At 37.6% G+C, this 16,766-nt stretch overlaps 1 protein-coding gene across 1 annotated transcript in view; it reads left to right on the plus strand.

Annotated features, from left to right (window-relative positions):
• The window catches only part of METAP1D (methionyl aminopeptidase type 1D (mitochondrial)), a 108,436-nt gene extending 92,559 nt beyond the window's left edge, over positions 1-15,877 (plus strand). Inside the window, 7 exon segments of the mRNA XM_006866694.1 lie at positions 193-341; positions 937-979; positions 5,123-5,286; positions 13,271-13,368; positions 14,680-14,727; positions 15,587-15,665; positions 15,799-15,877. Of these exon segments, the coding sequence (XP_006866756.1) occupies positions 193-341; positions 937-979; positions 5,123-5,286; positions 13,271-13,368; positions 14,680-14,727; positions 15,587-15,665; positions 15,799-15,877 (660 nt within the window).
• Positions 15,878-16,766: the final 889 nt, after the last annotated feature.

Raw genomic sequence — 16,766 nt, forward strand, 5'->3', positions numbered from 1 at the left:
TTCCCAAATGAATGTCAAAAAGCACAGTTTAGGATTTTAGCACTAATCATACATAATTAAGATATTGTCCACGTGTTTGTTGCAGTAAATTTATACAATCTTGACAGGAAGTACTATTGCTATAGGCATAGGTAATAAATACAGAAAATGTCTTCAAGTGTCGCTGCATCATTTCTTTATTTACTATTTTAGGTTGACATGACAACTGAAGAGATAGATGCCCTTGTTCATCAGGAAATCATCAGTCATAATGCCTATCCCTCACCTCTAGGCTATGGAGGGTTTCCAAAATCTGTGTGTACCTCTGTAAACAACGTGCTATGTCATGGTATTCCTGACAGGTAATTATTTCTTAATAACATATTGTTCCTTTGAAAGCTAAAACAGGAAACCAAGATCTGTAACATAAGTTGAAAGACATGTTAGTTTAATTGAAACCCACCTGCAAACTTCTAAAGTTGATATGGTAAAGCAAAAATGTTGAAGCTCTTTGCTTCCAAATGTACATAACTCCGCCATTTAATGTTTCTTGCAGCAGTATGTAATCCAGAAAAGTAGTTGTGTATTAAATATGTCTTTTACTTCTTTGATTTTAACCCTATAAAGGATAAAAATACAAATGTTGGCAAATACAGTTATTCACTATTGTTTTGACTCTGCAAAATTAAGGCAACCAGTAACTACATCTTCTTAAGACTGATGGATTCTTAAACAATGGAAGTATATTTATACTATGTATTTTTTATAAAAATGGATGTGATTAACAAAAGTTAACGATTAGACATTGTTATCTCATGTTTTCCTCCTCCACTCCAAATTAGCTCTGCGAGTTCATTGGACTTTGTGATAATGGTCACTAGGCATTTATTTGTATACTTCTTTTATTGAGGTCTGTCTATCACCATTTTATTTTATTTTTTTCTGTTTATGTTTCAGTCGACCTCTTCAGGATGGTGATATTATCAACATTGATGTCACGGTGAGTAAATCATATAAAAAATAGTCTTTGATCAACTTCAGAATTGCTGGTAGCAACAGGAAGAAGAGTAGATTGAAAATGTGAACTGCACCGATGGAAGTGCTGTTTACTTCTAGACCCAGACGCAAGCAGCTGGTTTCCTTTTTTGTCTTTAACTGTGTGTTTATTCCAAGTAAACCCAGGCCTGAGTCGAATTTAGGGCTGGAATCAGATGCACTGAGATCAATGTTGGCCTAAGTGAAATGTCAACCCAATCCTGCTATGTGTCATGTTTTTGAGAAGGTGTAATTGTTATTGATCCACTGTGTAGCTAATGCAGAGCACCACAGTACTGGGCAGCTGCTGAAGCTAGATATGTATGAGATGAGCTAACACGAAGAAAGCCAGCATTTTTCCTTCACTCTGCCAAGATTGATCTCCCTCTTCCTGCTGATTTTGAGTGGGGCCTGTCATTATCTTACTCTGTCATTAGGGGCTACATTGGCCTGTGTGTGTCAGTCTATTTGGACAGCAGCTCTTTTGCTAACAGTGTTCCCTAGATTTATTAAAATCCCTGAAGGTAGCGTGTATTCCATTTCTGGCATAGAGAGCCTTGAACTCGACACATGCAAGCAGAATAGTTTTCTCTGTATACTTAACTTTTCACCAAATGGTTAATGGCCTTTCTTTTAAATAACAAGCCTGATTTTACATAGGAACTTAACTGTAGAAGCTCTAACCTTTTCTAATTTTCTTAGCCTTTCATCGTACACCTTCTCAAATGTGGATTATCTGTGCTTTGGTAGTTCTTTTACTATTATTATTAATTGTATGGTGCCTTTGAGTATGTAAAACATAAATTTTATACATCTGCTGATGAATAAATAACTTTAAAATAATTATGTAAAATTTAAAACATCTGATGAGACTTAGCTATGATAGAGGCATTCAAGGAATACAGATTTTATTAATAAAGAAATACTTTTAGTAATAGTCATTTTCTATCCAAACCATGAAACTCAAGTAGGGGTAGGAATGAGGTACGTAATAATTGAAGCCAGTGAAAATTTTAATTGTTTGAATTAATACAACCTTTTTCCATCCTATCGATTTGTGCTAGAGTATCAAAGATTCTTGTATTGTTGATGTTTCCTGTTTCATTTTTTCCTACTTAGGACACTTGAACATTTGCTCCACATATATTCTGTTGGCATCTTTCCAACTCAGAACTGTACAGAAGGGGGGCATTTTAGGAAGTATACTTGAAATAAATAGTTTTCATGATACACTTTTCTTTTGGATTGTACCTGATTTTAGGGTTTTATCTCTCTTTATTAGCTCACCTAATCACCTCCAAATAAAATATGACTACTTTAAATGAAATCATTGTACTCTTCCTTACTGCTTCCAGGGTATTCAAAGAGAATACTTTATTTCTCTTCTAAAGATTTTTAAGAAACAATTCCATTTTTAACATCCAAATGATTTCCTAACTATAAAACTCATAAATCAAAGTGAAATTACTGTTAAGTGTCTAGGAATGTGAAGGCATCTAGGGAACATATAGGTCATATCTGAACAGATTGTGTTTCTTATGCAATGCTTTATAAAATAAAGAACTCCATTACCAGATCCTAGCTTTTATCAGAAAATGATCATTAACATTTTATAATTGTTTACCTCTCTATTTTATGTCCCAAGAAAATGGGCTTCTTCCCCCCACCCTTGAAAGCTGAGTGCTAAATAAAAAGAAAAGACAGTGAATGTGACATCCAGAGTAGTTGCTCAATAAATATTTGTTAAACAAATGAAGTATGAAACAAGACTAGGTTGTGAGTACAAATAGTAATTATAGATAACTGCCCCAGCCTTTCCAAAGTATTGTATTTACATGTACATTGAATCTTTCAAGTAGGCATTTGGAAAGCTAGCAAATAATAATACAAAAAGGCAATTAGAGATTTTAGAAAATAATATAGTTTTTACTTAAATAGCAGTTATATATTCTGTTAAAAAAGTTTAAAAATAATTGTCCTTATTTTATATGATTGTATGTAAAGTAAAAGCTTGTACTTTTCTGGATTAAAAGACTACAAATGAGAATAAATGTGTAAAATACTATTCTACTGGAAGGTAATTAAGACAATTTATAGAAAACACTGAAACTAGGAGCCAATCATCCATCATACTAATTTAGCTCTACGTCTGTATTCTGTCACTAATCTTAGACTAGTTGCTTGTCTATGCCTCAGTACCTTAACTTATAAAAGGAAGATATGATAATCAGAAAAATGGAAAATAACAAGTGTTGGTGTGGATGTGCAGAAATTGGAACCCTTGTCCATTGGTGGTTAGGATGTAAACTGGTACAGCTGCTGTGGAAAATGTTTGGCAATTCCTCAAAAAACTACCATAAACTTTTTTTACTCTTAGGCAAAATGTCAAGTCCAGAAGACTTGAAAGCAAGAACTCTTAACATATACTTGTACACCATTGTTCATTGCAGCATTTTTCACTTAGTCGAAATTTTGATTGTATATTTAAATGTTCATCAATAGATGAACAAATAAACAAAATGTAGTATATACATGGAGTTCTGGTCTTGCGCTGTAGGATTAGCACTGGACTGCTAACCGCAAGGTTGCCAGTTCAAACCCACCAGCTACTCCTGGGAAAGCCTGCACAGGGTTGCTATGAGTAGGCATTGACTCAACAGCACTTAACAAGTATATACATACAATGAAATATTATTCAGTCATAAAGAGAAATGAAGTTCTTATATATGAATGAACCTTGAAAATGTTATGCTAAGTAAAATAAGTCAGACACCAAAGGATAAATAATGTCTAATCCCACCTATATGAAATGTAAACAAAGACAAAGGCTTAGACATGAAGTGTGTCAGTGGTCACCAGCGGCTGGGGGAGAGGAATGAGGAGTTGTTCTCAGTGGGTCCTGAGCTTCTCTCTGAGGTGATGACAATGTTTTGAAGATGGCTGGTGTTAGTGTTACACAATATTGACACTGTAATGTCACTGAATTACAATGGTTAACATGGCAAAGTTTGTGTTGTACATATTTTACCACAATAAAAAAAATTTTAAAGAAAAAAGGGAAGCTATAATAAAGACCTTACCTATTTTTCTCACAGAGTTTTCAAATGATTTCTAGATTTAAGACATTAATTTAGATTGAAAACTGGCAAAAAGCTCAGATAAATACATTTTGATAGCAGTTTTTACATTGTCATGTGAAAGATTAGAAAAAATAAGTAGATAGGAAGGATATGCAAAAGAGCAAATTCTATGATACATCAAAGGATTAATACTCAACCAGTCTCATCTGTCTTCTGTATTTATTATAGTGTGTTGTAACCATTGATTTTTATAATGAATCTGGCATCATCCAGTATCCTACAGGGACTTCTGAATAGCTGAAAACTGAAAAAGTATATTTTCTATAACTTTATTCATAAGCTTATTTGGTTATAGTTTAATTATTTAAAAATTCATGCATAGTATTTTCTGCTAACACTCTGCTCTCTGGAACATAGGAATAAGATTTCATTTGTAGACAATGGATTTTTCTATAATGTATTTCATTTCTATAATGAACCATTTCAATTCTTCAAACTAAATTCTCTTACTGACTGACTGAATACTGACATGTTTATCTTGTTTCTTTTCATCACTATAAACCACCACTTCTAAGTGCAGAACTGGTAAATCTAGTAACCTTTATGACCTTGAAGAAACATTGTACTAAGACTGTGTTAACGAATTTTTAGTTCTCCAAACCTTTTGTGGTAACTGTGGGTCACTATCTTTGGTCACTAAATTTTACATGTATAGTTTTTTTCTGCTCAGAACTAAAGTAAGGAATCAAAACGTTACCCTAGCATTGCTAATTATAATGCGGAAGCAGCTGCACCAGTCATTATTTCTTTTTAAATCTTTCAATATGGATACATGGCTTCATCTTTTTCATTTCTGTAAGGTTTCAGCATTTTTACATCTTTTTTTGAAATAGGTAAACTTTAGAGAGAGAAATCCTTAAGAGGATGAGACATATGAATATACTAAATATGTAAATGAACACGATTTATACTTTAGGAGAGTGGGCTTTGAAACTAGGGAATATTTTTCAATTTTTCCCTGTGTTTAGGTCTATTACCATGGCTACCACGGGGATACTTCGGAGACGTTTTTGGTGGGCAGTGTGGATGAATGTGGTAAAAAGTTAGTGGAGGTTGCCAGGAGGTGTCGAGATGAAGCAATTGCAGCTTGCAGAGCAGGGGTTCCCTTCTCTGTAATTGGAAACACAATCAGGTAAGTCTGACACTGACAAGTAAAGGGAGGGTTGGCAAATGGTACAAAGGTTATTGGTGGCTTGGTATGCAGTTGATGACATGTTTTATGATTCAGAACCCTCGTTTCAGTTTGATATCAGTATGTGAACTGCCAGGCTACAATGTTGTTATCTCATGTGTTTTGTTTTGTTTTTAAAACGGTTTTTTAAAAAGTGAGTTCAACCAGGTTCAGCAAATAAATTTATAGTCAATCACATCAAACGGTATTTATATAGCTGCCTCAGTTTTAGCTCACCACGTTGGTCTATGGTGCAATGCACCTTTTCTCAAAATTACATCAAATCTGGAAGTAAGTAGCTAAGAGGGGCTAAACATCCCAACCCTTGGATAATAAGACAGGGAAAAAAGCAAAATTTTAATAAAGGGATGAAGCAAAACAGATCCCCTATGAAAGAAACAAAGATAAAACATGTTAGCTCAAGCAAGCCTTACCTTTCAAATTAGTATATTAGTATGTTAGAAAATAGTTTGGTTCATTTTTCTTGTAAACTATTGTGTATTGCTTCGTTTCTGCAAATCACCCCCTGCCTGCTTTTTGAGTATATGGATAGTTTCTGAATTCAAGATTTTTCTTTGTCATCTGTTACCTACTTTTAGGTTATTTTTTCCCCCATAATTGTTCTGAAGTAGACATTTAGAGTCTGTGTTTTCTGTGTAACACATTTTGTTCAAGATGATCACATCAGTTCCCGTTAAAGTACTGTGTTCTCATTAATATGAACCATTGAATACTTCCCACTTGCCTAAAGGATGGGAGGCTTAGTCACCTTGAAAAGATGCTGCCTTATCCCCCCTCCCGTAAACCTTCAAATACTTTAAGAAAAAAGGCAGTAAAATATCAGTTAAATGTATTTATAGCTTTAAAAATATTGTAACAGTGTCTGAATCAAACTTTAGTAAAATCTCTTTGGGCTATATCTGAGAAGCTTTTATTGAAGACTTTGAACAAAATTGTGTTTTTGACAGTTTTAAATTATAGGCTAACTAGCCTGGGAAAAAAGATAGTGTCTCTCTGTTCTTTCATAGGAAATGTTGAATCAGACCCCTACTGGGAAAAGAAATTTAATGCATATCTCACTATCTTACTGTCCATGAATATAATAGAAATGAATTCAAAATGCAGTTTTATTTTTGCAAATGGGATGAGTCGATAGATGCACCTCATATTTTTGAACACCTAGGGTTCAACAAATTTACTGGTGGTGCTCTTGCATTTTAACAAAATTTATTCTTCAGTAGAAGGGGGCAGAGAACACTAGATTCTTATTCAAGCATTCTATGGAGCTCTGCATTCAGGGCTGTGTCTAAAGGGCATGTCAGCCTTTGATTCTCTCTGAGAGGTAATTATCCTTTTCCTGTCACGGAACAACAAATGATAGCTAACTACAGAGGCACATTTGCAGTAGTCACATTCATCAACTGCAGAAAAAAAATTCAATTTAATTGTGCAACACAGCTGCACATGGGCTTTTGAGCATTTCTGTTGTTTTCCCTGTCTCGCTATTCCTCCCTCCAGATCTATTTTTTAAACTTTTTTTCTGGTTATTTTTTCCCCTTTTTGTCTCTTCTTCCATTTTTACTCTCTGTACTTTCTTGTTAAAGTAATTTTCCTTTGTGGCTCTCATTCTTTTTTCCCCATTGAAGGCTATGAATGTAGAAAATTATCACAATTACTCATATAATTGAGCCTCTTTGTAGCAAGTGCAACTCCAGTAGCCTTTCTCCATCATGAAAATGGTTTCATTATAGGGTTTTTCATATTCTCTGACACCATCCACACAGAGGAACAGGCGTGCAGATGAGATGTACTAGGAACAGGCTGGATCAGTAAGGTCACAGTAGGAATAATTAGCTCTGCTATGGAAAGAGCATCTAGGCCTTTTACTGCTACATAAATGTACTGTCCGTGGCTTTTAGTCACAAAAAAACTTACTAACAAATGGAGCTCCCGCCTACTACTTTGAAAAAAAGATTTGTATCAACACTACAATTTTCCATCATTAAGACTAATAACACAGAGCCTAGTATACATCAAGGGGAATAAAAAGAAAAATCTCACATTCAAGTGGCGGCTGGGTGCTGACCTTTGTTCCCTTTTTTTGTGTACGACTTAACTCTTTACAAAAAAGAGCCACACGCCACACCAACATGCAGGTGAACTCCAGCTAGTACTAGCAAAGCATTCAGTCGGAAAATCTGATAAATCTCCATGCAGGATAATGCATTTCATTACATATTCACTACATTAATTCTAGCTACATTAAAAAAAAGAAGAAGAAGAAGAGTAGAATTGAAAGTGACATTGGATTTTAGCTATCTGGATGCAAGGTCAGTTTTTCATAGAGTACCAATTTGCATGTGCAGGCTCCTTTGAAAACCTGATCAGTCCCAACAGTCGCACTTACAGAACTATGCGGAAAATAATAGACAATGAACTTTTTACTTTTACCCTAGTACATTTCATTATTTAGATGGTTTGTGTCTGTCACTGGGGAGGGAACTGGCCCTGTCTCGAACAAATGTTTCTTCTGAGATGTTAAAAGCCAGTGTTTCTAGATGTCTGTTACTTTGCATTTTCGTATTCAGGCAAAATCTTAAGGAGTAAATAAACAGTTGCCACCTTGAAGTCAAAAGTACTTGGAGTCATTAAAAACTGGAGGTTTGCACACTCCTTTCCACTCTGTTGTAATTATTTTAAGATAGTCACCATCTTTTCCATAGCCTCTCTCTCATGGTACACTATAGAACGAAAATTCAGGCGTCTTTAGGTAGTGTCATCATGTTGCCAAAAACCCAGAGAGCTTTATAGGAAGATTTAGAAATTCTCCAGTGAAATCTAAAAGATAGCAGACGTCTCTGAAAATATATAGGCAAAACTGACTGAATGAGAAGAGTTTTCTGTATGTCCTTCCACTTTGTGAGGGATACCTAGTGATCTTTAGACTGCAGTGTTGTTAGATTACTCATACCTCCATTAGGTTGAAAATATTTTCAAATATGTATTTTTGTAATTATTGCTAGATGATGATTTGGACATATGAGAATACTGTGGATGTGTAGATTCATTCATCACAAATATGTGACAGTTCCATCAAAAATAATTTAAACTTATAGTTGAAAATGGCATGATCAAAGTATCAATAAATGGTTTTTAATGTTTAATTCATAAGTATATGTTTTGATATTAATTTAGAACAATATAAAGCAGATTTAAAAAAATAATCTCTTTTCTATTAGATTATGCACATTTAAACAATAAGTGGCTCAGGCAAAATAAGTCATTTTAATGTCATCTGTGATGGATTTTTCTTGACAGCTACTGTAAATTACAATTATACTGCTTCTCTCTGCACATGAAAGTAAGCATTGCAATAAATTATCTTTTATTTCAATCCATCATGTCTGCTTTTCAGAAACAGAAAACCTCAAATAAAAGTTCAGCACGACTGTAAGAAAAATACAGTAATTTTTGATCCAGTTTGAAACAAAAAATATGTGCCATTCTTTTGGAAAACAGTTGTTGGCTCTCAAAAATATTACTAATTGTACTTAAACATTCCTTGTCATTAGAAGGAATCCGTGAACTTGTGAATTCCTTCACTCAAAAGCTGCTGTGTAAAACAAAATCTGGAAAGCTTAAAGTGAAATTCCATAACTTACAAAATTAGGTGTCCCTTGAGACATAAAAATCTATTAAGTAATTTATCTAAGCATTTCAATTGAATATAACCGCCTCATGAAAGGAAATTACATGGAAGAAAATGGCCACTGGATGAAATGTCTTAAAATTTTTCTTTCCACTATAAATATAACCGAAATATGTGTAGTTTTTTGTTTTTGTTTTGAAGTGCTGTCGTGTCAGTTCCAACCCACAGAGACCCTGTATAGGGTTTCCAAGGAGCAGCTAGTGAGCTTGAACCACCGACCTTGCGGTTCAGATCGACTTTGCAGTCCATTGCAGTAACCCACAGTGCCACACCAGGACTCCAGATGTTTTGTATGAAGGGCTTCAAATCATTAATGTGCTCAGGCTCTTGGATAGGTAGGTGCTCTACTGTCTTAGAGACCTTTTAGTTAAGGAAAATCAGAACAGAAGAGTTACTATATCCAGAGAGCTATGTTCAGTACTTATCAGACAATAAGAGGGAAGATTTCATGAATGGAAATATCCAGAGCAAGAAGACCACTGTGCTCAGAAAGGAGTCATGGCCTCCATGGCTGGCGTTGGAGAGCCATTCCCCTACTTCCGGGACACTCCTGCCTGCTCAGCTATTTTCATTTCCCTCTCCATGTTCATCAAGAGGGGCATCTGTGCCCTATATCACCATGCCAAAAGTAGTGTTACCAACACTTGTTAATGTTCAAGGAGTGGAATTTACTACTTCACGTATCTGGAATTGTCTCTGTGAAGTATGATTTAAACCCTACAATCAGGTAACTAGTCATGTGTTCCCAAATAGTAGAAGGGGCATGATTTGAAGCAGTAATTAAGAACATTCATGAGATTTTTATCCCTTTTCATTCCAGTAAATGTTAAAAACTGTGTACCAATCCCAAAGGAAAATACATAAAGAGCAAACAGAAATGTACACTTAGCTTCTGGGAATCAAACATTGAGATGGGCAGATGATGCTCAGCCAAGGAACAGAGGGAAATGTGCCCTGTGCTTTTCCTCTTTCCACCCTTTGCCTCCATGACACTCCTATAGCCAGAAGCTCCTATAGCAGGAGTCCAGGGAGTAAGCTGTCTTCAGAATACACTCAGATATCTCTGGCCACCTGGTAATCACACAGCTTCTTTTATGAAGAGGAATGAGAGGTATGACGGGGAGACCATTGCTCAAAGTGGGCTTTCTTCTTCTCCTCATATTGGAAATTAAAATTAAGATTGCTTCTGCAACACACATTTAAAATGTGATGCCTGCCAATCAGTTAGATCCTTAGTAATGATAATTCAAAAAAAAAAAAAAAGTTTTGCTATTTGTTTAAAGAAAAGAAAATAGAAGAACAATGTATATTGAATGTTCTTAGAATCATTGAGGTTTGTTGGAACTAAGCTAACATAATTTATAGTTCAGGTAGAAGCCATTCTTCTAAAAAAATATACAAGTATAGATTATGTCTTATTTAGAAACATCTCGTCTACCCTCTATCTACTTTCCATCTTCAGTTTAGAGTCAGAAATTGTGTGGTACAACTACATATATCTTGGAAAAGGTGTTATACGGCCTTGCTCAAAGTGCAAAGATCCACAGTTAAAAAATAACTATATAGGGCAACTTATCAGATAAGAATGTTAGGTCATCATTCCTATCCTCAACATATGCATAATTTACCTATTTCTATGCTAGTAGTTGGAGTCCTGGTGTGGCGCTGTGGGTTAATGTGCTGGACTGCAAGGTTAGTTTGAACTGCAAGGTCGGCGGTTCAAGCTCACCAGCTAGCTGCTCCTCTCCATGGCACTTAACAACCGACTTCATGGCACTTAACAACAACAACAGTGCTATTAGTTACATGGATAGTAAATCTGAATGCGAAATTGCTTGTCTGCTGGTTATAGTGACATCCTATAACCAGCATCCTATGTCCTATGTAAGTGAAGATGTCTTACAAGTCCGCCCATGAAGATTTAAAATGTTTTGAGAAAAAGAAATAAAGACACAAATACCCACAAAGATACAAGCTAAAAACTGAGTCCATGTTAAACTAAATATAAAGTCTGCTAGAAACTAGTTTGGGACCTATAAATTTCAATCTGTTGTTCTGTTTAGGGTTAAGGGCATAATGCCCTTCATCTACATGAAAATATGAATTGTTACTGGTATATATGTCTGTATCTTTCCAGTGTTCCCAGAAATAAACATGTTCACCTGATAACAACACTGTATGTGAAGATTTTAGGGTTGGACTCAATATGCTAGAATTCATTTGTATCAGCTAGATGGAACCCAAAATACTTGCATCATGAAGTAACCAATGAAACATTAGATTTAGAAATCATAATAGTAGCATCTCTTAGTATCAGAGTGATTAAAATAAAAAAAAAAAAATTTTAGTAATGATGTAGGTCTTGAGTAGAATTCCTGAATTACAAAGTTTTATGGTTTCAAGAATATTGACAAAGCAGATTAGACCTTTTGTGTTAGTGTGTCTATTTGTAAAATGTTCATTGTCTTGAAAATAAGCCAGAATAAAAGGAAGTCATAGTTTTAGATGGTTATTATTTTTGTTGTTTTTTGCACAGTTGTAATTTGCACAGTTCTTTTGTGAATCCCCTTAAAAACCAATAAGGTTTTTCTGACTTGCGGTAAATGCAGATGGATCTTGGCTATGTATAGTCAGTCTGCATAAGTGTGTGTGACACTCATGTTGTCTAAAAGTGGCTTTGTGTGAATATTGTACTAAGATAAAGGAAGCAAATTACTGTGTTAGACACATATCTTCTTGTTTCATATATCCAAAGGAAGTTGTTAACAATAGCAAAAAATGAAATTATTCCAGAATAATTAAATCATTAATGATATTATCTGATGAAATATATCTAATTTTTTTCTTTTTCAGATAATTTAAAAAAAAAAACTTTCCAAGCAAACAAAAGGTTGTTATGAAATGTCTTACCTCATTATAAATTAAATAGTATTTCCTAGATGACATTTATGGGTAAATTATAAATTTTTTCTACAAGTGTATTTAAGTAAAGCATAAGCTGTTATTATTTATATACTGTTTAAATTTAATAATATTTTGTGTTTTAGGTGAAAGTTTACACAGTAAATTAGGTCCACTGAAACAACTTTTATACAAGCTGTTCGGTGCTGTTGGTTACAATGTTTGCAATGTGCCAATCAGCATTGTCATTATTTCCATTCTGTTTGTTCTGTTTTCATTAATCTAGTTTCCCTCTAACTCTTTGTCTTCTCACCTTTGTTTTTTGAGTAAATATTGACAGTTTGGTCCCATACAGTTCATTGTTTGATGAATTGTATGACTGACAGGTAATCTTGTTTATTTTGTAAGACGCTCTGTTCTTTGGCTGACTAGAAGTCCTGGTGTGGCACTGTAGAATCAGCACTATACTGCTAGCCACAAGGTTGGCAGTTCAAACCTACCAGCTATTCCTTGGAAACCCTATATAGGGTTGCTATGAGTCAGAACTGACTCGATGGCACTTAACAATAATAGTGACCCACAAGAGGCCTGGTGTGGTACTGTAAAATAAGCACTGGACTGCTAGCTGCAAGGTCAGTGGTTCAAACCCACCAGTCGCTCCTTGGAAAACCTATACAGGGTCACTGTGAGTCCGCACTGACTTGGTGGTACTTAACAAACCTCAATTCCATGTTCAGTCATAGACTCTAGTCGCTTTCAGTTCAGTGTGTCTGGCCTTTTAAAATAATTTGAGTTCTACTTTTCTTTTTTCCATTCTATCCGGGACCTTCTGTTGTGTCCCTGGTCAGAATGATGGGTATTGGTGTCCAGGCCCCACCTAGTTTTCCTGGTTTCAGGTGTGATGAGATTGTAGGATATTGTTCGTGTGAGCTATTAGTCCCATGGATTCGTCTCTTCCTTGATCTTTTGATTTCCGGCATTCTATTTTGCACCATAGAATTGGAGACCAATAGCCTTGGTCTGTTGCTGTTGTTGTTAAGTACCACCCATAGTCTTGTTCATCTTTTTGTTAGGTGCCATTGAGTTTGTTCCAACTTACAGTGACCCCGTTTCTGAGGGTTTCTGAGGAGTGGCTGTTGAGTTTGAACTGCCGACCTTGTGATTCAAATTGATAGTGCAGTCTAGTGCTTATCCCACTGTGCCACACAAGGACTCCATAGTTAAATCTTAGTCAAAGAAGAGTTAAAGAGTATTTTAAAGTGATTTTGTTTTATCTAAGTAGGCATTAAAAACTTATGTACATCAATTAAATATTTTGTTTGGTCGTTTTTAAAGCTGCATAACTCATCAGAATGGTTTGCAAGTCTGCCCACATTTCATTGGACATGGAATAGGATCTTACTTTCATGGACATCCAGAAATTTGGCATCATGGTAAGAAGTGCAGCTTTGCTCTTGAAGTCTTTCCTACAGCTTTGAGTCCATACTGTTATTTTGTGGGGAGATCTGTGTGGGGAGGAACTACTTCATCTTAACCAGTGCATCACTGTGTTACTGCATTAGAAACCAGCAGTTTCAGTCCCAAAATAAGATTTTTGTTTTTTGTCTTCTCCTGAAGGGTACATGACTGGAAAGCACAAGGGATATTTGTCTAGAAAAAGTTACTGAAAACAAAACCCCACTGCATTAATGTCCCAGCAGCATGCACATATAACTGTTTTCTGTTTTTCCTTTGCTACCCCCTTTTCTAACCGCTGACTGTTGTGGTTAAACTTCATTACATCCTACACAGCGTTGACAGCTGATGTATTTAGCAGCATGTACTCTTTAGTGATTTCTAGATTATACCCACCCTTGTGATCCTTCTCCAGAATCTCCTGTTTGCCACTGCTGGGTGTGCGCTCCTGCAGGGAGAAGGCAGGGGTGAGCCGAGGGGTCTAGGAGGTTTCAGTTATGGTAGGAAGTAGCTCTTTGGAGCAGACCCCCTAAGGGAAGTAGTGCATACCTGAACAGGAACCAAAGGAAAGTTGGTCTTTGAGCCTTGACCTGTGGACTCGGTCAGTCCTTTCACTTAATAGTCCTGACCACTGGTGGCAGGGGAGGCAGTCTCTGAAGGAATCCATCCCTGAAGGATCCTTGGAGACCCAGTAGGTCAGAATTTCTTTCAGACCAGAGTCCCACCTGATCTGGCTCAAGAGAGGGTCATACAGAAGTGCAGAGAGGGCCTTTCAACCTTGCTTCCCACCCAGCCCCCAAACCCAGAGTTATTTCACAAGTTGTATACCCTCTGCTCTTGCCTCTTCCCCCATGAACTCAGGAGGCTGCCCTGGGGTTGCACACACTTCCTTAGGGAAGCCTGACTTCTTTCTTTTTGGGGTGGCATGGTGGTGAGACCTTGCAGGACAGAGGCCTTGGGGGAGTAAGGGGAGGGGGCCGAGCCCAGCAGTTGTGTGAAACACCTAGACTGCCACTGCCTGCCTTTTGGGGCTTTTTCCCAGGGTGTGTGACCCCATGCACAGGCAGACAAAGGGACAGCCAAGGCCCAGGAGCTGTGTGCTTAGCCCCAGTGGTAGCTACCACCCAGAACTCTAGAAACCTCTACTTCTCTGTCTCCCCAAAAAGATAAGAAATAAAATGACAGGAGTTTTTTTTAGCAGACCCCCAACCCTACATTCCATTTGTTCTTTTTGTCTCATGATTTCCCACTCCCTTTTCCCCCCACCTCATGTTTTGTTTGTTTTGCAGCCAATGACAACGACTTGCTCATGGAGGAGGGCATGGTGTTCACCATAGGTCAGTGCCCAGATGCCTCTTCCTCGGTGGCTCTTCTATCTGAAGTGGCATGCTGGTCTAAGCCAGGCAGTCCCTTAAGGACTAATAAAGTCAATCAGTGTAATTAAATAATTCGGATGCATAGTAAATCTGATTATATAATATCCTCGAGCCATCTTCCTAAATCAGATACTTACCGACACATTTGGGAGACGGCAGCCATCCAACCTCTAATTCTGTTACCAACATAATGTGGTGTTTTTGTTTTTGTTTTTTTTTTCCTTAATGCCCAGTAAGTAGGGAGGATTATGTGACTTGCTCCCTGTCAGCAAGTGGCATGTGCTCTCTGACGGGCCCATTTCTGGCTGGTCCTATGATTGGTGTCACCTCCAGATTCCAATCACCCAGTGGCATGAAGGCACTATATTTCTTACTGTGGGGCTTAATCGAGAAGTAATTAGAGTGAAATAAGAAAATTGTTATTTGCTGATTAATGAACATTTTGAGCATGTTTTAAAAATTCAAATATTTGTTAAAACTGCCTGGTATTTATAAAAGGGACTGGTGTTTGGGTGGCGGTTATCCACAGGGTCCTAATTAAGGCTTGATTAAAATGCCCTTCTTTCTCTAAAAAATTATGAACTAGACAACTTCATACATTTTTGAATGCTGTAGCATTTCCTTTTCCTACTGTTTAGTTTGTAGTATACAGTGTAAGCAACATCAATTATCAGCCCTTACAAAGTGACAACATGAGTCCCTGGGAGAAGTATTTTTTGGGGGGGGGGGACCTTCGTATTCTCTTTTTTGACAATCAACCGAAATAATGTTTGACAAGAATCTGATGAGGTCATTGCAGTAAATATTTTCCCTCTTCCAGAGCCAATCATCACTGAGGGATCCCCTGAATTTAAAGTTTTGGAGGATGCATGGACTGCGGTCTCCCTAGACAATCAAAGGTGTTTGCTTTCTACCTTGTTGCGTTTCAATTACATGTGAAGGGATGACTCCCCTAAAGGCTATGGCTGGCGAGCAGCAGCTCCTGGCCCTTGGGGTTCACAGGAGTCCTGACCCAGGCCATGTGTGTTTCAGGTCAGCCCAGTTCGAGCACACAGTTCTCATCACTTCCGAAGGCGCGCAGATTCTGACCAAACTGCCTCATGAGGCCTGAGGCTCGAAGGGCACAGCCAACTAATAATGCCTGCTTTCCTAAATTGTTGAAAGCCTGCTTTCCTAAATTGTTGAAATCCAGCTGGAGAGTTTTCAGAAGACACGGGTGATTAAGATCAATGGCTTGAGCGGTACCCTACCTAGCGCATAATAAACTGTAGGGATTAAGGACAGTTTGGGATACAGAGCTGAAGCCCTTTCATTTGGAGATGAGGGGTTTCCCAGAGGAGCAGGCTTTTCGGTGGTCTCTCCTGTCCTGACTGCCTGAATAAAAAACATTCACCTCTTAAACCCAATTGTATCTCTGACAGTTATTGGAGGGAAAGGGTAGGTGGTTAATTTTTGAGTCTGAACTTTTCACACAAGCACTCGTACGCCAAAAGGAAAACCCGAGAACCTCATTGTTAGCTGGGAATTTTTTGAAAATAATTTTTCCCCTTGGGGCTCCCACACTGATCGTACCCAAGGGTGCTCGTCGGGGTCAGCGCCTGCCCAGTCAGCCCTTCCGTTCGTTTTCCCTTCCTAGCTCGCAGGCGGAATCCTTTAGTTACAAACATTTCCTTTTGACTGGGGATCCCCGGCCTGGGCCATCGGCAGGACCCTCCTAATCCTGAGACGCGATGCTTGGGGGAGGCCCACGTCTCCCTACTTCCCGCAGCCACTCACAGCTAACCCAGAAGTTAAACTGAAGACACTACCCTCGTCTGGTTCCTCCTCACTTCCCAAAAGACATGAGCGAACGGTCTGGCCACCCAGATGTGAGCCGCAAACCACGCTCAGCTGGCGGTCTAGCCCCTACGATGACTTGCTCCCCTCTTGACCTGTGTCCAGACGCTGCTAGACCGCGAGTGCTGGGTTTTCTGGAGACCCAAAGGATTCTAGTCAGCGGG

Source organism: Chrysochloris asiatica, unplaced genomic scaffold (genome assembly GCF_000296735.1).
Source record: "Chrysochloris asiatica unplaced genomic scaffold, ChrAsi1.0 scaffold00094, whole genome shotgun sequence".
NCBI classification, from domain to species: Eukaryota; Metazoa; Chordata; class Mammalia; order Afrosoricida; family Chrysochloridae; genus Chrysochloris; species Chrysochloris asiatica.